The sequence below is a fragment of the Cydia strobilella genome, chromosome 4 (genome assembly GCF_947568885.1).
Source record: "Cydia strobilella chromosome 4, ilCydStro3.1, whole genome shotgun sequence".
Classification (NCBI taxonomy): domain Eukaryota; kingdom Metazoa; phylum Arthropoda; class Insecta; order Lepidoptera; family Tortricidae; genus Cydia; species Cydia strobilella.
In genome coordinates, this window is record NC_086044.1 from 10,394,595 (window position 1) to 10,418,637 (window position 24,043).

Below are 24,043 nucleotides of genomic sequence, written 5' to 3' on the forward strand. Positions count from 1 at the left end.
TAATTCTCCATTCACTGCACACTACCACATTAGTTTACTGTATAATAAGCTATCGATATTACACTTTAAACAATATTAATGAGCAAAAAACAAAGTAATTAATCACGATGCTAACTATCAAGATGGCGCTCGAACCGGAAGTCTCAACTTTAAAACCCATTTAAAACCCCATTTGTGACCAGAGGACTGACAGCTACTTCGGCCATAGACTAAGGTAGTATTTAAAAAAAAATAGTTGTCATATATTGTCAGTTGTCAATGTTGTCATTGGTTTCAATCATGTTTCAATGTTGTCAATGCAATGTCATTCAGTAATTGATAATTCAGTTTGGGCTTTGGCAGCCAGCCGGGTAAAGTGACACTCCGTTATGTTTTGTGACTTTTGTGTTACTAAGTTTTGGAGCTAGTACCAATAATTATTGTTTTCAAATGTATAATTCAATCAAAAGCACTGTACGACTCTTATAACGCTCTACGCAATAATACAATTAAGTGATCGTTAATAAAATATAAATGTTTAGACACAGGCGTAAATAACACATCTAAAATGTCTACACCGCTAATTGATAGATTTAAACAACTTGATGCTTACGCAAAAACATTAGAAGACTTCAGAGTCAAAACTGCAACGGGAGCCGCAAGTAATTGTTTAAACAATTTTAATTTTATAACTTACCTTCGATTATTTAAGTGACGTGGTTTTTCTTTGTAGTAACTGTTACCGGCGCTCTTGTAATGATTCTTCTCTTCCTGTCCGAGTTGCACACGTATATGTCGCCAAATGTGTCGGAAGAGCTATTCGTAGATACTTCAAGGGGCCATAAGTTGAGAATTAACTTGGACATTGTTGTTCCCTCCATTTCATGCAGCTGTAAGTATACATTGATCAATTTATTTTAAAATGCATTTTCTTTAAAACTTAAAACCTACTCACATTGTGCAAGTAAATCAATAAGCATACAAAACACCCAAAAGCTGTCTCTAAAACCTATCTCTATTAACACATTTGGTGTTATCCTAATAGCTTTGCTAATAGTTTCCCATACAAAAGGGACACAATTTGTGGTGTTTTCCCATTTGTCCCTGCCCCACGTCACTGCTGCCATACATGAGGCTGGGACAAATTGGAATGATTGATATGAAAACACCTATTCCCATCTGTGCCTGGCAGAGACAAATTTGTGTGTTAATTGTTAATAATTAACATGCCCGGTTCTGCTGTCATAGGTCCTAATGTATAAAATTTGGGGAAGCCAGATATGGCCAAGCCAAGATAATGTTTAAGCAAGCAAAGCTATTTTTTTTTGTCCTGATGTGTTACCTATGAAGGCTATCAATGACTGAATACTGAATATCAATCAAATTAGAAACTTAAGATGTTAGCATTTACATTTGACTGCTACAACACTTGGGATGCATCTTATTGAAGCTCCAAAACTCCAAACAAGTATTATTTAACATCTTTCAAATGCACATTTTAGATTTAGTTCTGGATGCAATGGATTCTTCTGGTGAGCAACACCTGCAGATGGATCACAACATACACAAGAGAAGACTGGATTTAAATGGAACACCCATAGAAGAGCCACAGAAAGAAGAATTCATATCTTCCACAAGTGCTGTACGTGTTTTAGAATGTGTTATACACGGTGACTAAAAAATAAGTGCATTCCCGTTGCCAGGGAGGTTTTGGGATTATAATGAGCAACTTTTACTATGCGATCAACCCCGAAATCGCGAAAAAAATTTCTGGCTGTTTCATACATTTTGGCTGGACCATTTTCTATGGAAGGTAAATTTTTTTTGCGCGATTTTCGTGGTTGGTCCCATAGTAAAAGTTGCTCAGTATAGTCCCAAAAAATGAGAATGCACTTATTTTTTAGCCACCCTGTATAATTTATACATATAAATTTGAAAATTGGCTTTTAACTGAATAACAGCAATACAATAATAGATTTGAATGAAATTAATAAGTTAAGGCTTTTATGTCTTTATTTTAATTATTTTTGTGTCTTTTTTTGCAATAGTGCCTCAATGACAATCAATGTAAAATTAACTTTTCCTAAAAGCCTGTATCACGGGTATATTATTAATTTTAGGATTATCTGAAACTCTAGTAACTCATACCAGGGCACCTAGAACTACACTCAGCAACAATGAAAAAGATCATGTTTGGGCCATTTTCATTGCTTGTGCGTGTAACTATTCTTGAATAGGTTCCTATGTGTTTCTATATTTTTTTCCAGGTAAAGAAAAATGTCTCGAAAGTGGCCATAGTGACTTGTGGAAGTTGCTATGGAGCTGAGTTAAAGGAAAATCAGTAAGTAACTATTTACCTTGGGTCAAAACATGCAATAACCAACATGTCTGAGGTATTCATTACAGCTATGTCCCTTTGTTTTACTTTTTTCGTTCAATTATTTTAAGTTAACACATTCACTGTCAATGTTTTCGTAGCGCTACGCTCGTAGCCGGTACCGGCATTTTTCCGCTTTGTATTATTATTTATTGTTGGGGTGTTGTGGGCCTGTGAGTGTCACGTCGACCAAGCAGTGATCTATTGTGACGGCCCTTTAAAGTTCGTTACTAATGCCCGTTGAGTCCAGAAAATTCCAGATTCTTTGGGCCGTAATGTTCTGTACCTCATAGGGTTGCAGTATGTGCCGCCCTAAGTGGATACTTCTTTTTGACATTAGTGGTCCACAGGAACAGAGAATGTGCATTGCAGTCTCCTCTGATTCCTGGCAGAACCTGCATGTCGCATCCTGTTTCTTCCCAATTCGGAACATGTGTTTGTTCAACTTACAGTGTCCAGTCAATATTCTAGTCACTGCGCAGGTTTTATATCTTTTGAGCCTTAGAAGCTCCTTAGCAGTTTTGCCGTTGAACCCTTTGATTAGAGCTTTCGAGTGTTCTTGTCCTTTGACGAACTTCCACCAATCGATTGCTCTCGTTTTTTCTATGTTGCTGAGCAGAGAGTATGCATCCCGTTTTGTGATTCCACAGAACGGTTCTGGGCCGACCAGGGGTGTGTCTGCGCCCTTTCTAGCAAGTTCGTCCGCTTCTTCGTTTCCGTTAATGTCGGAGTGCCCTGGTACCCATCTAAGTATGACTTTGTTGGAGTTAGCCAGTGCATTTAGGTTTGTTTTACAGTTCTGGACTAGTTTTGAGTTTGACTCGAGGGAATCTAGTGCCAGCAGAGCAGCCTGGCTGTCTGAGTTGATGTAGATATGATGGTGTCTTAGGTTTCTATCCAGGTTAAGCTCCGCACATTTGTTGATGGCGAAGACTTCTGCCTGGAAGATTGATGCCTGTGTGCCCATGCTGACGCTAGCTCTGAGCTTAGGTCTCTCACCATAGATCCCACATCCTACATCATTGCCTTTCTTGGAACCATCCGTGTACCAAATATGGCTTCCCTCTTCGACGTACATTTGGTCGTTGGTCCATTTGTCTCTAGGAGGGATTTCTACTGTGTACAGTTTGGTAAAATGACATTCGGTGTGCGTGTCATCAGTGGGCATGCTAAGGGTTCTATTTGCAAAAACCCAGGCCTTTAGTTTGGTTAGTGCTTGAGAGCGCCATTTTGGCCTGTTTAGCGTGCATATTCTGTAGACGCACTGCTTGGCCTCCTTTTGCACGTGCAGGTGGAGTGGTGTAATGTCCAGCAGTGCGTCTAGGGCCGCTCCCGGTGTCGAGGAGAAGGCGCCTGTTGCGGTTAAACAAGCCGTGCGTTGCAGGCTATTTAGAGTATCTATCGCCGTCTTTTGGCTGGTTTTGTTACACCAGACTGCGGAGGCATAGGTGATAATGGGCCTCACTACCGCTGTGTACAACCACATAGCAATTTGGGGTCTTATGCCCCATCTTGCTCCTGCCATTCGACAGCATGACCACATGGCCATTTTTGCTTTTTGTATAATATTTCTCAAGTGAGGGTTCCAAGTTAACTTTTGGTCGAAAGTGACCCCTAGATACTTGACCTCTTCTGAGAACGGTATTATTTGTCCATTAAGTCTTGGTTGTGTAAGCTTTTCCAGCTTTCGTTTCCTTGTGAATGGTACTATTACAGTCTTGCTCGGATTAATGGACAAGTCATTTTCTCTACACCATTTGAATATAGTGTTTAGAGCTCCTTGCATTAGGTTGGAAATCGTGTGGAGGCAAGGGCCTTTGACAATGACTACCAGGTCGTCGGCATATCCCTGTGTGTCATAGTCATGGCCTGACATAATTGCAAGAAGTTGGTCCACTGCTAGGGTCCATAATAGTGGGTGGAATTTCCGCTTTGTAGAGGAAAGCGACTACAAACAGAGAACCCGCCGAGCGAGTTCCCGGCACTCAATCTTTTATTGTCATGGATTGTATATCCATGTTTTATAATGACTTTATCCTAATATTGATCTGATTTTTAATGGTTAGTATTTTCATGCAGGTATGTATGTATTCTGCATCCACATGAGCACCAGAAATATGACCATGTAATAAGTAGATAGGTTAGGTATGTTTTATGGCAATCCTAAAAAGTTACGCATTTCTGAGAAAAACCAAATTATGACTAAAGAAAATGTGGACAAACAATACATTATGACTTAAAACTATATGGGAAACGATAGATAAGATAAGATACATTTATTGATAAAATTGTACAAATTTTACACGTCAATTCAGCCATACTATAATATACAATGTCAACCATATAATTATAATAAATTTATACTACGTTACAATATACAATTTGTGTTCGTAGTTCTATTGATAAAGTTCATTATTACAATTATTATATTTATTATTCGTTAATACAATTATTATATCTATATCTCAGTTTTTTATCTAATGTCAGGGCTTATTACACTTCCTTAAAATAAATTCATTTACACTGTAGCAACACAGGTCAAGCAACATTTTTTTAATCTTATTGTAAAATATTTTATCGCTCGCCGAGGTAATTATGTCACTAGGTAGGGTATTATAGATCTTGACACCTAGGACAGCGAGTGACTTTCGAGCTTTAGCGAGTCTGCGGTGCGGGACAAGTAGCAGGTGTGCACCACGGGTATTTCTACCATGACACTGACCGCGCGTTGGGTATTGTTTAAGATTAGACCTCACGTGTTGGCAGGCCATCAATATGAAGATACAAGGCAGAGTTAGAATTTTATGCTGCTTAAATAATGCTTGGGCTGGATGATCGTAGGGCTTACCAGATATAATTCTAAGAGCACGCTTCTGTAGTTTAAACGGTCTGTCACAGTCTGCTGACGTACCCCATAGTTCGACACCTTGGGTTAAAATTGAGTGAAAGTACCCGAAATAGGCAGTTCTGAGGTTGTCAGGTGTCAGGGTGGGTGCCAGTCTGGATAAAGCAAAACAGGCAGATGCTAACTTGTCGCAAACTGCGTCTATATGGGGTGACCATGTCAAACCTGAATCCATCGTGAAGCCTAGATATTTCACCTGATCAACTTGAGGTAAGTTAATATCATTTATAACAATATTAAATTGACATTCGTTACTTTTACGCAGTTGGAAGTGCATAATGTTAGTTTTGTCAATGTTCAGTTGCATGCCGTTAGATAGGAACCATTGGGCAATCTTATGCATAACTTCGTTCGCTTTTACTTTTAAATTATTAAAATTCTCTGCGTTAATTATTATGCATGTATCGTCAGCAAACATAATGTATTCAGGTTCCGAACATGCAGTTGTTATGTCATTAACTAACGTTAAAAAAAGGTTATTCCCCATTATGGATCCCTGGGGGACAGAACAACCCCCGATGGGCTCGAGATTTGATTTTGCACCAAGAACGGAAGTACTCTGCTGTCGATTAGACAAGAATGACGCAATTGTGCTCAAAAAATGTCCTTCGAAGCCGTAGCGATTTAGCTTTTTTAAGAGCAGGGCATGATCGATCATTTCGAAGGCGCGCGACAGGTCGCAGAATATCGCTGCTACCTGCCGCCCGCCCTCGAGGTGCGTCATCACCCGGGTGAACACATCGCGGGCCGCATCCCTCGTTGACCGGCCCGCCTGGTAGGCGTATTGCTGCCTATTTAAAAGGTTATTTGAGGTGAGACCCGAGCACCAAACTAATTTATTACGTGCATTACAAAAATACAAAGCTTTATTAAAATTAAGCTGTTTTGACATTTATTGTCAGCTCAAGCTCATTAAATAATCTATTTTCAGATGCTGCAACACCTGTGATGATGTTAAAGAAGCGTATAAGTTAAGAAGATGGGCTTTGCCAGATTTATCTACTATTGAGCAATGTAAAGATGATGAATCCGTTGAAAAAACCAATATGGCTCTCAAAGAAGGGTGTCAGATTTATGGCTACATGGAAGTAAACAGGGTATGTTCTTAATCTTAGCACTGTAAAATTATACCTATACCTACAGAATAAATTTAAAAAAACGGGTAAAATGCAGCAGCATAAAAAATATATTTTGCTATGAGATTAAAAACCCACAGATTAAGTATAATTGTTCCATCTCTCTTAGAAGCAAACAAAAGTAGTCTATACTAGATTTGGCATTTCTAAAAACATGTTTTTATAAACGATCGCAGCGCCATCTGCGTCGAGCTTTAAGTGTTTATCATTGTGCGGTTATCAAACTGATACGTATCCGCATACCGCACCAGTGTGAGCAAGATATTGCTATGTAGCAAAATGCACACGCACATCTGTCAATATACTTTATGTTATGTCTATCTGAAATCTAAAATACCTACCGAATTTTATATATTGCTTTTTTTTTCTAGGTTGGTGGGAGTTTTCACATAGCTCCAGGAAAAAGTTTCACAATCAATCATGTCCATGTCCATGATGTACAACCATATTCATCTTCAGTGTTCAATACAACCCACATCATTCAACATCTCTCTTTTGGGACAGATATTAAAAGTGCTAATACTGCCCCATTAGATGGTGTCATAGGTTTGGCAAAGGAAGGTAAGCATATGAATTATAATCACTATTGATAGAGATCCAACACAATAAAACAAGGTTTTAACCCAAAGTCCTAGTAGTCTGGCTTCAAATATTTATTTGTTTGCTAGCCACCACAGTGTCTGTACAAACAAATAATGAATATGATGCAATTAGGAAAACTAAATGATGTATATTATAGAGTACCTAACCTACTACCTAGTGACTACATAATTTACATAGGCACCAAGTGTAAATTGACACACTAATGTCAAGGCCCCTCAGATACATTGTTACATAAGTCTTTCTTTACTGTATTACAAGAAAGTTTGTAATAATCAATTGCTGAATTATTTTTGTGTATCTGTAACTATTGATAAAAGTTATACCTGCATCATATTATCCTGAAGAACAATTATTTATCTCTTTTTTCCCTTTAATCTTTAGAGGCATGAAGTATCAATACTCATACTAAAGCAACTGTCATAAAACCTCTAATTTCAAGAGAACTTGGTTAGCACTTGTCTTGTTTAAGTAGCAACATTGATACTTCATGCACCTAAGGGTTAACTTCCTAAGGCCCAAGGTCCTACCTATAGTACCTCTTCACTTTGATGAAATTTAAATCCTATTCAATTGGAACAGTCGCTTTTGCTGTTTCTTTCAATTTTCCAACAAGGCAAAATCAACTCTATTTCTTACACTATAGGTTCAAATTTTAGTGGCAAATGTTTCATATGTCTGGCTGGGCCTTAGGTTAAAATAGTAAAATCCAATTTGATTGTTATTATTATCTTCAAAATTGCAGCAAGGTGTTATAGGTTATAGGTTATAGGTGTTCGCGGGCTAGGTTTCCGCAACTCGACGTCTTACGATGCGCCTATTTTGCGTGATGGGTTGCCGGCACTACTCCTGCCAACCCAACTCCTCCAAGAAGCCTAGCAGACCCTTGATGTTGCCGACGACTTCTGGGAGAGACCCCGGCGAACCGAGGTATTGTGCCCGGTATTCTGCCACCCCTGGACATTCGAGGATGACGTGGGCGGCTGTCTCTTCTGCCTCCATGCATGCCCTGCAAAGGGGGCTATCTGTAACACGCATGGTTAGTAAGTGTTTGTTTAGTGAGGCGTGGCCAGTTATGGCTCCAGTTAGTAGCCGGAGTTGTGGCCTCTTCAGCAGTCGCAGCCTCCGTGACAGACCTGGGTTGATCGTCGGGAGGGCTTCCTTCGCCTGTCTGCAGGTACCTAGGTTAGTCCAATACTGTTGGTGTTTTACCTTGGTGTTGTGTCGCAGCATGTTCCGGAGCCAGGCATATGGCAGAGGTAGGATTGGCTCCGGTCCTGCCACCTTCAGTTCCGAGCCTCCTCTTGCTAATATGTCGGCAGCATCGTTACCTCGCGAGTTGCTGTGTCCTTTAATCCACTGCAGAGTTACGCTATTGGTGGTACATACCTCTGATAGAGCTTTGTGGCATTCGTAGATTAGCCCTGAGGTCAAAGTATAACTTTGCAGGGCTTGTAATACCGATCGACTATCGGAGAGTATGCGGATGGGGTAGTCCAGTACTTTCCTTGAGACGATTGCGTGTGCTGCCATTATGATGCCCATACATTCTGCCTGGAAGACTGTGTTATGTGCACCAAGTGGTGTCGAGATGTGTATGTTTAGGTCCTCTGAGAATGCCCCAGCGCCAGTGCCTGACCTTGTCTTTGATCCATCCGTGAAGATTCTCAGCTCCCTTGGGTTGAGTCCTTCATGGGGTTCTTCGTGTAATTGTATTTTGTACTTTTTGTCGAAGACGAATTGCCTGGGTATCCTGTCAGTCACCGCCTCAATTAGTGGTTCCTTACCTATGGCCTCGTAGAGGATCTCGGTGTGTGGCACCCTAGGCGGTCTCCAGAGATTAGATTTTTTGAGACGTACCGCCGCAGCTAGCGCTTCCTGTTGTATAAAGAGGTGCAGCGGCGGCAGGCCCAGTAGGGCTTCCAGGGCCGCAGTTGGTGTTGTTCTCATGCAGCCCGTGGCCGCCATACAGGCCAGCCTCTGGAGTCGTTGTAGTCTAGCTTCCACTGTGGATAGTTTGGTGCGTGGCCACCATACTGTCGCGCCGTAGCTTATTATTGGTCGTATGATTGCCTGGTAGAGCCATAGAATTATCCTGGGAGTTAGTCCCCAGGTTTTACCAACCATTCTACGACATTGCCAGAATGCGATTGTAGCTTTGTCAATTTTGCTGTTTAAGTGATTGCTCCAATTTAGTTTGCTGTCGAGTATTACCCCTAAATACCTTACCTCTGCAGATAGTTGGAGTTCTGTATTGAACAGTTTGGGAAGGCGGTAGTTTCCCAAATTGCGTTTGTTGGTGAACATAACCAGCTCCGTCTTGCGTGGGTTGACTGTGAGTTCGTTGTTAATGCACCAGCGCTCCACGATGGCTAGTGCAGAGCGGGTAACCTCGCACACCGTACCTGAATGATTGCCGCTCGTTAGTATCACTATGTCGTCGGCATAGCCGATCGTGTAGTAGTGATTGTTGTTTAGTGTAGTGATCAGGTCGTTCACCACTAGGTTCCATAGAAGTGGTGATAGGACTCCGCCTTGGGGGCATCCCTTTGCCACTAGTGCCTGTTGTGTCTCACCTGTCCCGAGTTTGATGACTCTCTGGCTCAACATGTTGTTTATCCATTTGGTCATAACTGCATTCGCACCGTGCCTTACCAGTGCTGCTGTTATGCTGCTGAACCTGGTCCTGTCGAAAGCTCCCTCTATATCAATAAAGGTTCCTAAGCACATGGACCTGCTTTTGATCGCCACCTCGATTTTGCTTACCACTGCATGAAGTGCCGACTCTGTAGATTTGCCAGGGCTGTAGGCATGTTGGTTGGGATGTAGGGGCACATTACTTAGCACCCTCTCCCTCAGATACCTGTCGCACAACCTCTCCAAGGTTTTCAGCATGAAGGAGGTCAGGCTGATGGGCCTAAACGATTTAGGATCCGAGTAGTCGCCTTTACCTGGTTTCGGTATGAAGATCACTTTGACCTCTCTCCATCTTTTCGGCACATACCTGTGAGCCAGGCAGGCGCGCAGAACGATGGTCAGCTTCAGGGTGAGATGCTTCCCGCCCCATTTGAGTAGCGCAGGGAAGATCCCGTCCGTTCCTGAAGACTTGAAGGAGTCAAAGCTGTTTATGGCCCACTGCGTGCGCTGTAGGCTGATTACCTCGTGTGTCTGTAGCCACTCGTCCTCTGTCGGAGTAGTCTCCTCTTCCCCCAGACTCACTGGGTGCGATATAGCGCAGTCCGGGAAGTGTGTTTGCACCAGGACCCGCTCTGCTTCCTCCGGTGAGTTGGTGAGAGAGTTGTCTGGCTTACGCAGGGATCCTAAGGTAATAGTCGAGTTGGTGGAGAGGACCTTCCTTACCCTGTTAGCTTGCATGGTGGTCTCAATGTCAGTACAGAACTTGCGCCATGAGTTTGTGCTTCTGTACCTGAGACGTTTTTTGTACGCGGCCTTGGTGGACTTGTAGTTATCCCAGTCCTCGTCGGCGCCAGTGTTCATAGCTCTGTTGAGTTGCCTCCTCATCTTGCGCCTGAGTCTCTCCAGCTCAGGTCCCCACCAGTGGAACAGTCGCTTTTGCTGTTTCTTTCAATTTTCCAACAAGGCAAAATCAACTCTATTTCTTACACTATAGGTTCAAATTTTAGTGGCAAATGTTTCATATGTCTGGCTGGGCCTTAGGTTAAAATAGTAAAATCCAATTTGATTGTTATTATTATCTTCAAAATTGCAGCAAGGTGTTATAACCATTGTAAAATATTAAATCTGGCAGGAACCTTTTATTTCATTCTACTACTTTAACCTTTTGGATGCCAATGACCGATATATATGCACCATAGGTTCAACACCAAAGACTGATTAATCGGTCAACAACCACAGAGCAACATAGACCTACATGCATATGCATAAAGTTCAATTTCAGTTTTGACACTTCAGTGATGTGGCGTCTGGATAACAGCTTTTGTGTTTGACACGGGGTCGAAAAAGGTTAAAGCAAGCAAAACTTTCAACATTCTTTAGTATGTTAAACATTAATAAATTGCTTATATTGGTGTTTATTGAATTTCAACATGACATGTTGCATTAAAAAGCTGTACCTAAACAGTATAGATAACATAAGATCAGAAGGTCCTGCCAGAAAAGTATCTTTGTGATGATTACAAGTGACTAAAAATCCAAGTTGAAATTAATAAAAAAGAAGTCTTATTCTAGTTATGTATTAAAACAAATATAACAATAATTATGTAACTACAGTATACACTAAGATGTTCTTGGAATCAACAGCGAATTCCAGTTCCAATAGCCATAAATGTACCAAATGTTCCGCCTCCTTGCAGCATTACTTTTCCCACTGAGTGCACTAATTCTCGCCCTCTTGCACCATACCTACAAATGTAAAATAATCATACTGAATACAGAACATACCATTTTCAAGTACAGACTAACCTACAAACACTAAACTTTATTTTATGTTCAGAGATCGATTGTAACTGCAAATTGTGTAAATACAAATTTCTAACCTTAACGCTGTAAATCCACCAAAGAGTCCGCCGCTAGCCATACCAACGCAAAATCCGATCATGAAACCCATTTTCATTTTGTCGAAACATGAAGGCCCTTGGTGCCCATACATGCCCCCGGGTACAGCAGGCATCGTTAATGAGTTTTATATGCCGGAATATCAAATATCAGTTTTATTCAGAAATAATATAATCTCTTATAAAATGATTTTCTAATCAATTCATTTGACAAGTAACAGACTGACAGTGACAGCCGGTTTTTTTTACATGCCATATTTGTGTTGCCATCTAAAAAAAACCGGCCAAGTGCGAGTCGGACTCGCGCACCGAGGGTTCCGTACTTTTTAGTATTTGTTGTTATAGCGGCAACAGAAATACATCATCAGAAATTTCAACTGTCTAGCTATCACGGTTCATGAGATATAGCCTGGTGACAGACAAACAGACGGACAGCGGAGTCTTAGTAATAGGGTCCCTTATTTACCCTTTGGGTACGGAACCCTAAAAAGTTACGCACGGTAATACGCACATTCTTCGGTTTCATTCATAGACCTAGCATCACATAGATGAGCTATACGCGTGCGCCCGTGAGGGACGGAACATACGCAATGCGACAATATGATTGGTCGATTAGATTTGTAGCCCACCATAAACCATACAAATTTACGGTGGGGAATAAAAGAAAGATAGATAAGACTATCCCGTTCGGTCATTTCCCCCACCCCTCATGCCCGATCCAGTTATACTAGATTCATGGTTTCATTCATTTCTCTTGTGCGTTCTCCGCGAAGTAGCGCCGCGATTCACGCACATAGTCTGTCACGCAAAGGAGGGTAATGTGTTTATCGTCTGACCTAGACAGCTAGGGAAATAATGTATACTTTTCTCTGTATCTCAACAGAAAGTATCCGACGAAATGGTAAGGCCCTAGTCATAGAGGTACAATAATATAGAGAGGAAATGGGCCCCTCCCCCATTTAACCGAACGAGATGCTGTTATGGAACTTTCGATAGGAGTAGCAGAGAAAGCACTATTAATGTTTGTCCTTGTCATAGTCTCACTTTTCCTTTCTGCCTGCGTTAAAAAAGCGTTTGAATGACAAATGGAAACATGTGTATTTATTCAGACGATGGCGGTAGCGCTTTTTTTTTTCAACTTAAGCCTTGGTCTTTAAATCGGGCAGATTCAAGCGTTTATTTAACGCGCGTTAAAAAAGCGCTCGTGTTAGGCTCAGGCCTCATTCTCACAAGCGCTTTTTCAACGCGCGTTAAAAAAGCGTTTGAATGACACAAATGGAAACATGTGTATTTATTAGCTATATCTCTCTCGCTCTTACTTATGGGTGCGTCACACACGCAATGTTTTTTAAGCTCTCGTGCGAATGGGGCTTAACGCTCGGTCAAAAATGGTGCAAAACAAACGACTGAAACAAAGTGAAATGGTGGGCGACTGTGTGAACGCCACAATTCATTTGAAGTGTGCCAATAAAACCGACAATTTCCCAATTGCGCACCACGATGGCCAATCGTCCGCCATTGTATACCAATGGCGATGGCTTGTCGCGGACCATCATGGGCCATTGTGTACTGGAGAGCCTGTAGATATAATATAGGGTGGATATAGGTATATTTTTTTACCTGCATATTTGAAAGTACAAGATGTATTTTTATTTCAGGTGCTGTGATGTTCCAATATTACATAAAAATTGTTCCAACAGTATATGTAAAATTAGATGGTACAGTTTTGTACACCAATCAGTTTTCAGTGACTAGACACCAGAAGTCTAGTCAAGTGCATTCAGAATCTGGAATGCCGGGAGCATTTTTCACTTATGAACTGTCACCATTGATGGTCAAATATACAGAAAAAGAAAGGTGATTAATACAACAGATTGTTCTTGCATATTTAATAGTTTTATTTATATGACAGTAATTGTAATAAGAATTTAACATGTTTTTTTTTTTCAGGTCTATTGGTCATTTTGCAACTAACATCTGTGCAATAGTTGGAGGAGTGTTTACTGTGGCAGGAATATTTGATACACTTTTGTACCATTCAGTAAATGCATTTCAAAACAAGATATTACTAGGGAAAACTGGTTAAACTATGTATTTTATAATGTTTTAAGAAATAAATTATAATCTAAAACATTGCATTTTGCTTCCTGTTTACAAAACTCTGTATCGGAACCTTCAGCCAGTTTTATAATTGGAACATAGTTTTCTTTTTTTGGGTCATACTGAGCTCTTCCAAGTTTCTGTAAGAATAGATGACGCTGCTTGATTCTAAAGTTCCTACTTAGCAGTACCGCTGGCTCATCTAATATCCTTTTGTGAGATATTTGCATTGTGTTGTGTATGTAATTAAATCTTTCTAGAAGTGTCTTTTGACCTGAAACAATATTAAATAAGTTAAAATTTTTACTTGTAAGATTCATAAATACTTAAAATGTGGAATTTACAATTATTAGAGGTTAATACTTAAAAAAGTTGTCTACTTTCATTGGTTTGATATTTTTAATCAGAATCAGAAAAATATTTATTGCCACAAAAAAAATCCTTAAGAACTAAGTAAAAATATAAAACTTAAATACTAAAATAGGTGCAATTTAATTAGAAATTTTTACACAAATGATTGGGCAATGGTCTCAAATCTCAGCATATGTGAAGCACTCCAAGCAGAGGGCCTAGTGTTGGTTAATCATACTTTTAAATTTTTATCAGCTAAGGCTGACCAAACATTTTTATTGAAACCACAATTTTCTCTGAAACTATGAACAATTAATTTTAATTGAAAAATGTTATTTTAAAGGACACAGTCTAGATTTTACCTAGACTAAAAAAAACCCTGTCCACTTGCCTAGAATCTAAGTGTATAACTCAACTACTAATGGATAAGACAAGTGATCTAATAAGGGTTCACACCAATTAATTAATTTTGTCTAGGTAGAAACTATCGATCAACATGGACTGTTCCATGTCAGTTAAGTTTAATATATTAAAGCCAAAAATTTAGTAGAGGTTTTATACTTACTGATCATATAAAGTCTTGGTTTCTTTAAGAGTAATTGCTTTAGTTCATGTTGTTCAAAACCCATCTCCTCTTTCAAGGCAAACATATTAGTCCTAACATTGTGAAGACTATAGGTAATCAGTTTTGGCTGCTTGGATGCCAGCAATCTCACTTCCTTACCATGTAATAAAAATTTGTCTTGATAAAATCCTAATCTTCTGTCTATTCTTGTTGTCCTGTGAAAATCCATTAAACATTGTTTAGATCATGCTAGCAATATAATTTTATATTTACAGTAAATATTTTTCCAGTACTTACGTGAACATAAGCCAAAATGGGTTTCTTGTGATAATTTGCTTTATTTGATCCTCCGAAAAACATTTGGATTGTAAGTAATTTATCCTTATTTTAAGGTCTTCTAAAGGCTCACTAAGAATAAGTGAATTCTTCGTAATAAAGCTTCCCAGCTCTTCGAAATTAACAAAATCTTTAAGGAATAAGAGGTGTTCTTTGATATTCCTATCAAAGTCTAATTTAAGAAGCTGTTCTGCGTGGTAAGGTTTTGTTTCAATTTTGCTTAGATTGACATTTAATTGAATTAATTTCTGTAATGTTTCAGAACTATTTACATATGCGGCTAGGTTAAAAGACTTTGGATAGTATGGAGTAAATTCAGACAAATCTTGTGAAGCCTTTTCTAAAGCACTTGGTTCTGTTTCAGAGTCATTAGGCACCTTATATCTTGTTTGTATTAAACTGCTAAAATGCTTAATTTGAACACATTTACAAGCAGAACGATATAACAACACATTTTCAACTACTCTTGAAAACATCTCGATATTTAGAAAAAAACACTTATAGGGGATCCCCTAGTTGGGATACACGAGTTTTTTATTAATTAAAAGACACTCCGAAATCTTCATGTATAGCAAAATAGCAGACATGAAACAAGTGGTATGATTGATTAACTACTTGTATATACTATGGGTAAGACAATCAATGATGATGATGAATAACTCGAAATATTTCGGAATTCGGATTCAGACTGAGTGGACTGACACCAAAGAGTATAATAGTATATGTACTGACACTTCATTTTTTTTTCTCAATGGATGACACTTCGTAGAGATGACAGTAGCGTAAGCAGAGTTATGGAATGTAGAGTTAAGGAAACGAATCTTCATGTATCAAAAAGCGTAAAAGTGTACAGCAGTTAGCTGTAAATAATAGTTCGAAATCTGTCCGGTGGCGCTAGGATGGCACAACGATATGACATGAAATTAGACTTCATTGACGGAATTATGGATGGTATAGAAAGGATGCCAATCTCTTATGGCAGAATTGTTGCAAAAGTGACCGCTTTCAGCTTTAAATAATAGTTCCTAATCTCTCCGGTGGCGCTAGTTAGGCTCTGGGCATGAATCTAGTATAACTGGATCGGTCATGAGGAGTGGGGGGAAAATGACCGAACGGGATAGTCTTATGTATCTTTCAGTAGGAGTAGCAGAGAAAGCGCTGTTATTGTTTGTCCTTGTCATAGTTTCACTTTTCCACCGCTGCCACAACCGAGGTTGTGGCAAACAAATAAGTACGTGACATGTCATGTTTGTTCGTTGCTTGTTTAATTATCGTTGTTTTGTATGAAATTGTGCTTTCTCTTATGAAATATAGTGATGGTTAGCGTTTTGAATGCTTGAACTTTGATAAAATACTGGTGAATTGTTCTGTAATCGGCTGTAATAGCCGTCTGAGCAAAAATATGAGATCATAATCTTTTACACGCATAGACCAGCTATACGCGTGCGCCTGTAAGGGATAGACATAGATGACGTCATAAACGTGGGGATACCATATTGGTAAAAATTACCCCAATATTTGATATCACGTTGGGGCGATTACCCTGGAGGCAAAGTTAGCTTGTTTGACGGTATTAAAGATTGTTAAATAAAATGTCAATGGGCCGTCCTTTTTAGGCGTATAAACAATGAAATACCTCCTATAATTCGCGCAGGTGGTACAAAACTAAACATGTTTAGTAAATAAAACGTAAAATAAAATGTATTATGGGTTTTAATTTAAAGAAATCACAAATCGCAATCACACCAATTAATGTACACCACATTTAATCTTCACAACATTTGTTTATTTATTTTTGGAATTAGAAGTACGAAAAAACTTCGAGGTCAAAATTACCCATAAAATTATGATATTTTCATCTGGTATCCCTAACATGATTGTTATGCAGCTAAATTAAGAAGAAGTTTAAAAATGGCTGAACTCAGATTCCTACCTACCTACGTAATTTGGGCGGATAATTTTACAAATAATGCTTTGTTAATTTGCGTAAATAATTGTGATATTTTTATTGAAATCGTTTGATTCTACATTGCTTTGAGTGTAACGTAAGTTTACGATGTTATTCTCACATATTGCGTTAAGAGGAAGGTGTAAAATACCGTACTTACGTGTGAAAGATTATGATCTCATATTTTTGCTCAGAGCGGCTATTACAGCCGATTACAGAACAATTCACCAGTATTTTATCAAAGTTCAAGCATTCAAAACGCTAACCATCACTATATTTCATAAGAGAAAGCACAATTTCATACAAAACAACGATAATTAAACAAGCAACGAACAAACATGACATGTCACGTACTTATTTGTTTGCCACAACCTCGGTTGTGGCAGCGGTGGAAAAGTGAAACTATGACAAGGACAAACAATAACAGCGCTTTCTCTGCTACTCCTACTGAAAGATACATAAGACTATCCCGTTCGGTCATTTTCCCCCACTCCTCATGACCGATCCAGTTATACTAGATTCATGTTCACACGTAAGTACGGTATTTTACACCTTCCTCTTAACGCAATATGTGAGAATAACATCGTAAAATTACGTTACACTCAAAGCAATGTAGAATCAAACGATTTCAATAAAAATATCACAATTATTTACGCAAATTAACAAAACATTATTTGTAAAATTATCCGCCCAAATTACGTAGGTAGGTAGGAATCTAAGTTCAGCCATTTTTAAACTTCTTCTTAATTTAGCTGCATAACAATCATGTTAGGGATACCAGATGAAAATATCATAATTTTATGGGTAATTTTGACCTCGAAGTTTTTTCGTACTTCTAATTCCAAAAATAAATAAACAAATGTTGTGAAGATTAAATGTGGTGTACATTAATTGGTGTGATTGCGATTTGTGATTTCTTTAAATTAAAACCCATACTTTAAATTAAAACCCATAATACATTTTATTTTACGTTTTATTTACTAAACATGTTTAGTTTTGTACCACCTGCACGAATTATAGGAGGTATTTCATTGTTTATACGCCTAAAAAGGACGGCCCATTGACATTTTATTTAACAATTTTTTAATACCGTCAAACAAGCTAACTTTGCCTCCAGGGTAATCGCCCCAACGTGATATCAAATATTGGGGTAATTTTTACCAATATGGTATCCCCACGTTTATGACGTCATCTATGTCTATCCCTTACGGGCGCACGCGTATAGCTGGTCTATGTAATGCTAGGTCTATGGCTCTGGGACATGAGTATAACATGAACCATATAAGCATAGAGTAACTTATACTAGAGCGGTACTGTCATAGTAAATTTTGTAACCCCAGTAAATTCACTGCCATCTGTCGACACACTTTGAAACTAAAAATAAATATTTATAAAAATAAGATAAAATGTATTTAAATATGGATAAATGATTTTTTTATTTGCATTAATTATTTTTATATGATTTTGACCCATGTTCTTTCACTGGTATGCGTTAAAATTATAAATAACAAACGAAACAGTCAACGCCCTCTATACGAGTGTAGGCCAAAACTAGTGGCGCCATCTGATCGAGAATCAAATTTTCGTGATTTTCGAGGCACGTTTTTTCCTTAGACTGTATCCATCTATTACGGAGTTATATCTATCTTTGATATAAGGCAACAAATAACCCGACCAAATTACGTAGGTTATTTTTGGTAGTATTTCGGTGTATGGTGGCGCCGCCTAATTACTGTTTTTTGATGGACACTTTTCATACATAGAGATTTGGCTCCTTTATATAGTCTCCATGGCCCCAAAGTTGTCTTTGACGGCGCAGCAACTAGTATCACCGCTCTCCTCGCTCTTGTAAAAATGCCATTTGTCAAAAAAGGATAACCATACTGTTCACAAGATGAACTTCAAATCAAGTCGCCGTTTTTAATTAATGTTTACAAGGTTGTGTATGCGTGCGCTTGTACGGATGGGAAAAGTCGATTTTAATCATGTTATGTATATCAATTCAATTCAAAATATTTTATTTCAGACCATGTCCATAGTGTTAGTGTACATTCCCTTAAGCCTATGTTAGTTAAACCTTAACTAACTTATAAACTAAGCCTCTGGATCCCATATGTACATTTTCCCAACTCCCAATGCTTCCAGAAGGCGCAAGCAGGCGACTCTAAAGTGTAACACACCGTCGCACCGCACCAAGGTCATTGTGCGACGCATCCATAAGTAAGAGCAAGAAAGCGATATCTCTTTCTCGCTCTTACTTATGGGTGCGGTGCGATGGTGTGGTACGCTATAATACTAGTGCACGAGGCTGTTGGAACTGTCTCGCCCGCGATAAGCGCTACACAGCGGAACGGAATAGCGATTAATCGAAGCTTCGATATCTTCGCTAGAAATAAACATAATTGAAATGCTAATGGATAATGAATATATAGGCCCCTCCACACTTGTGCGCGAATCGCGGCGTGAAGCCGCGAGAGCGAACGCGAGTGTGGAGTCTAGTTCGCTAAGCAGCGAAATCGACTCCACACTCGCGTTCGCGGCTTCGCGCCGCGTAGTCTGGAGCGAGCTCATTATAATAATATTTAGGCGGACTGCATTGTAGAACTGCGTGGGGGGCTTTATATGCATAGGTATAGTTGGTCAAGCAAATCTTGTCAGTAGAAAAAGGCGCGAAATACAAATTTTCTATGGGACGATAACCCTTCGCTCCTACATTTTTTAAATTTGGCGCCTTTTTCTACTGACAAGATTTGCTTGACCAACTATAGATACCATGTAGATACAGTGGTTATATACTCTTTGGATACACCCTATTATACTACCAAATACTATACTACTCTTTGCTCTAGCCTCTCACTGAGAGGTGGTATGTGGTAAAAGGTACGTACTTGGTACATACGTATACGTATTAATCTGTGGTATACATTCTACGAATACGTAGTACGGTGTGGTGCTGGCGCCGTGCTGTCGTTTATATTACTGGAAAGCCAAGCCTTCCGGACTCGGAGTTACTTTCGCGCAAACCATATTGTGTGACATTATCGAAGGTAAAATTTAGCCATTTCAGTTTTTTTACATTTTATATTATTTTATAACCCTTATGGCTGGCAACTGTCATTCGAATACGGTAGTTTCCTGCACTTTATTCAATTTGTCATACTTTTCCTTTTATTGACTTAGTTAACTTATTACTACTCATATGGTATGATGTTAATAATTTATACAGATTCTCCAGTAAAGTTTTGGAACCTTAATTATTTCAACCTAAGTAAATTACAGTATAACCTTTCTATTTCTACGTTTTATCTGCATTACCTGCATAAGCTGATGCAACATTACGTTTCCGTATGTTACTACTTATTGGTGTATTTGATGTGAATAGGTCGTATAATAATCATACCCAAGGGTATTGGGTGGGGAATGTTTTACACTAGTCATAAAATAACTGTGTAATAACTGTAATAACAGAAACTATTTCATAATTTTTAAGCACATTTGGGAGCTTACTTTACTACCTGTTTCTAATTCATAGTTAGGTAACTATTTTACAATAAAAAAAAGTTGTAAATACCTACATAAGTCACTCACCCAAAACCCCAGGAGGGTATGATAATAATATGTAATGTTATAGGATTTCATTTAAAAAATGACCTACTCTTGGCTTGGCCCTTCTACGACAAGGCTTGTACGGTGAGCAGCATAATTTGTTTAGCAATTGAGCTGCCCACTCTGTTTCTGCTGCTTACTTAATGATGTAGTTGTGTACCAATAATTATGAACACTTGTGCCATCTAGTTAATTCTGCTTGCTGCCTACACCTACTAGACTAGGCGCTACACCACTAAAGTTAATTTGTCCAATTTACTAAGATACCTATCATTATTTACAATTTAATTAATCTATTTTCTTATTTTAGAAAAAAATATCAACATGGACACTTCAATGACAGGAAGCCAAATTCGTGAGAAATACCTGCAGTTCTTTAAAGAAAGAGGCCATCGATATGTCCACTCTTCATCTACCATACCACTTGATGACCCAACCTTGCTGTTCACTAATTCCGGAATGTGTCAGTATAAGCCGATCTTCTTAGGTTCCGTTGATCCTAATTCTGATATGGCTACTTATGTCCGAGCTGTTAACACACAAAAGTGTATTAGAGCAGGAGGGAAACATAATGACTTAGATGATGTGGGGAAAGATGTATATCATCATACATTTTTTGAAATGATGGGCAACTGGTCATTTGGTGATTATTTTAAAAAAGAAGTGTGTGCCTGGGCTTGGGAACTTTTGACTAAGGAATACAAATTGTCTGGGGACAGACTTTATGTAACTTATTTTGGAGGAGATGCAGCATCTGGACTGCAAGCAGATTTGGAATGTAAGAATATTTGGTTGCAGCTGGGGATTCCTGAATCCCACATATTGCCAGGAAGTATGAAAGATAACTTTTGGGAAATGGGAGAGACTGGTCCATGTGGTCCTTGCTCAGAACTCCACTATGATCGAATTGGGGGACGTGATGCAGCTCATCTTGTCAATATGGATGATCCAGATGTTTTGGAAATTTGGAATCTAGTGTTTATTCAATTCAATCGAGAAACAGATGGGTCACTGAAACCCCTACCTAAAAAACATATCGATTGTGGGCTGGGTCTAGAGCGATTGGTATCAGTGATTCAAAATAAAAGAGCTAATTATGACACTGATCTTTTCATGCCCTTATTCAAAGCAATTGAAGTTGGCACTGGCTCTAGACCTTATTCTGGTAAAGTTGGGGATGAAGATGTAGATGGCATTGACATGGCTTACCGTGTCTTAGCAGATCATGCAAGAACTCTTACAATTGCTCTGTCTGATGGTGGTTGCCCCGACAACACTGGCAGAGGCTATGTGTTGCGTAGAATTTTAAGGAGAGCCGTACGTTATGCAACTGAAAAGCTCAATGCTAAACCTGGATTTTTTGCTACACTGGTGCACACAGTTATAGAAATTCTTGGAGATGTTTTTCCTGAGATAAAAAAAGATCCTGAATCGGTTAAACAAATTATCAATGAAGAAGAAGTTCAATTCCTGAAAACCTTGACAAGAGGAAGAAATTTGTTGAACAGAACTATAGAAAAGCTGGGTGATTCAAAAACAATTCCTGGTGATGTTGCCTGGCGCCTTTATGACACGTATGGCTTTCCAATTGATCTCACGCAGCTGATGTGTGAAGAAAAAGGCCTTAACATTGACATGGATGCTTATGAAAAAGCTAAGAAGGAATCACTTCTAGCATCCCAAGGTAAAACTGCTGGACAAGAGGATTTATTAGGTTTGGACATTCATGCCATTAGTCACCTCCAAGAAAGTGGGCTGCCAGTAACTAATGATTCCCCCAAGTACAATTATGTAGCTTCTTCTCCTGGCAAAGATGCTCAATACACATTTGCGCCATGCTCTGCTAAAATTTTAGCCTTAAGAAGAAATAAACAATTTGTAGAAGAAGTGTTGTCTGGACAAGAGTGTGGTATAATATTAGACAAAACTAATTTCTATGCTGAACAAGGAGGTCAAATATTCGATGAAGGATATATGCTAAAAGTTGGTGATGATAGTAATGAATTTACTGTTAAAAATGTTCAAGTGAAAGGCGGTTATGTTTTACACATTGGTAAAGTAGAGGGAGTACTCAAAGTAGGTGATTCTCTGTCCCTACACATTGACGCAGAGAGAAGACGCCTAGTAATGAATAATCATACTGGCACACATGTACTTAACAATGTGTTAAGAAAAGTACTTGGAAATGATTCTGATCAAAGAGGTTCTCTTGTGATGCCAGATCGTTTAAGATTCGATTTTACTAACAAGGGCCCTATGACTACTAAACAAATTAAGGACGCTGAAGATCAAATTAAAGCAATTATAGAAGATAATAAAACAGTTTATGCCAAACATACAAAATTAAACGACGCGAAAAAAATCAAGGGCTTAAGAGCTATGTTTGATGAGCACTATCCTGACCCTGTACGTGTTGTGTCAGTTGGCATACCAGTTGAAGAGTTAGAGAAAACCCCAGATGGACCTAATGGCTTTGAAACTTCTGTAGAGTTTTGTGGTGGTTCCCATCTTCACCAAACTGGCCATATTGGAGAATATGTCATTGTCAGTGAGGAAGGAATCGCAAAAGGTATTCGAAGAATTGTTGCTTTGACTGGCCCTGAAGCCATTAAAGCAGTGGGTAAATTAGGTGCCTTAGAAAATGATGTCAACAATCTTGCTAATGTAATTAAAGAAGAAGGCAATGGGTTTAACCAAAAAGATATATCCAAGCGAATTGTAGACCTTACAAATGATATATCGCAAGCTCAAATATCTTATTGGAAGAAGGATGAACTGAGAAATACTCTCAAAAACTTGAAAAAACAACTGGATGATAAAGAGAGAGCTGCAAAAGCCATTATTATCACTCAAGTGACAGAGAAAGCTAAAGAGATGTGCCTTGATGAAAAGACTACGGAAGTCATTGTTGCGGAGCTCCAGGCTCAAGGAAACACGAAAGCTCTTGATGGTGCACTGAAGCAAGTGAAGCAACTGCGCCCGAATACGTCGGCAATGTTCTTTTCGGTCGATGAAGATGCCAATAAGATATATTGCCTTGCTGCTGTACCTAAAACTGCAAACGCAAAAGGCTTGCTTGCGTCAGAATGGGTTCAATCAGTAGTTGAAGTTATTGGAGGTAAAGGCGGCGGCAAAGCCGAATCTGCCCAGGCTTCTGGAAACAACCCACAAGCCCTTGAAAATGCAATGAAAATTGCCAAGGACTTCGCTACTTCGAAGTTGTTCTAGTTTTAAAAAAAGTGCTATTTATGAAAATTGCATATTTATTATTTACGGTTTTTCATTTAAAAATATAAGCAATAAATACCAGAGCATGGATGTTTTATTTTAAGCCTGACCAGGAATATATGATCACGCGCCATGTTGCGGAATTTCACTGGAACTAATTTTTTCATACTATGTATACTGAACTGTCACCCTATACATGGGAATAACAGCGCCCTCTTGACAATGATCATATATTACTGGTCAGGCTTTAACTGTGGTTTGTGCCGAATGGCGGATTTGCAGTCTTTGCCCACCTAGGCCCCAGATCCTGTAGCCGCCCCTTTCTCAGTACTAACTTTTTGAGTTATTTCTTGTTATCATTAGCAAATTTTTTGTCA

The 24,043-nt window shown here is 39.0% G+C and overlaps 4 protein-coding genes across 4 annotated transcripts; 2 read left to right on the forward strand and 2 right to left on the reverse strand.

Moving 5' to 3' along the window:
• The first annotated feature begins 339 nt into the window (after positions 1-339).
• Positions 340-13,663, forward strand: LOC134740601 (endoplasmic reticulum-Golgi intermediate compartment protein 3). The gene is made up of 8 exons (XM_063673132.1): positions 340-641; positions 713-871; positions 1,482-1,621; positions 2,247-2,320; positions 6,193-6,358; positions 6,769-6,958; positions 13,191-13,389; positions 13,483-13,663. Exons 1-8 carry the CDS (start codon positions 548-550, stop codon positions 13,616-13,618), a joined length of 1,158 nt encoding a protein of 385 aa, XP_063529202.1. The 5' UTR covers positions 340-547; the 3' UTR covers positions 13,619-13,663.
• LOC134740616 (reactive oxygen species modulator 1) lies at positions 11,196-11,733 on the reverse strand. The gene is made up of 2 exons (XM_063673148.1): positions 11,515-11,733; positions 11,196-11,380 (listed from the first exon to the last, which is right to left on the reverse strand). Exons 1-2 carry the CDS (start codon positions 11,646-11,648, stop codon positions 11,272-11,274), a joined length of 243 nt encoding a protein of 80 aa, XP_063529218.1. The 5' UTR covers positions 11,649-11,733; the 3' UTR covers positions 11,196-11,271.
• LOC134740603 (transcription termination factor 3, mitochondrial) lies at positions 13,610-15,599 on the reverse strand. Its single transcript, XM_063673135.1, has 3 exons — positions 14,846-15,599; positions 14,549-14,763; positions 13,610-13,906 (listed from the first exon to the last, which is right to left on the reverse strand). The coding sequence occupies exons 1-3, from the start codon at positions 15,358-15,360 to the stop codon at positions 13,629-13,631; spliced, it is 1,008 nt and encodes a 335-aa protein (XP_063529205.1). The 5' UTR covers positions 15,361-15,599; the 3' UTR covers positions 13,610-13,628.
• Positions 15,600-19,732: 4,133 nt separating this feature from the next.
• Positions 19,733-23,742, forward strand: LOC134740578 (alanine--tRNA ligase, cytoplasmic). The gene is made up of 2 exons (XM_063673099.1): positions 19,733-19,879; positions 20,749-23,742. The coding sequence occupies exon 2, from the start codon at positions 20,763-20,765 to the stop codon at positions 23,664-23,666; it is 2,904 nt and encodes a 967-aa protein (XP_063529169.1). The 5' UTR covers positions 19,733-19,879; positions 20,749-20,762; the 3' UTR covers positions 23,667-23,742.
• Positions 23,743-24,043: the final 301 nt, after the last annotated feature.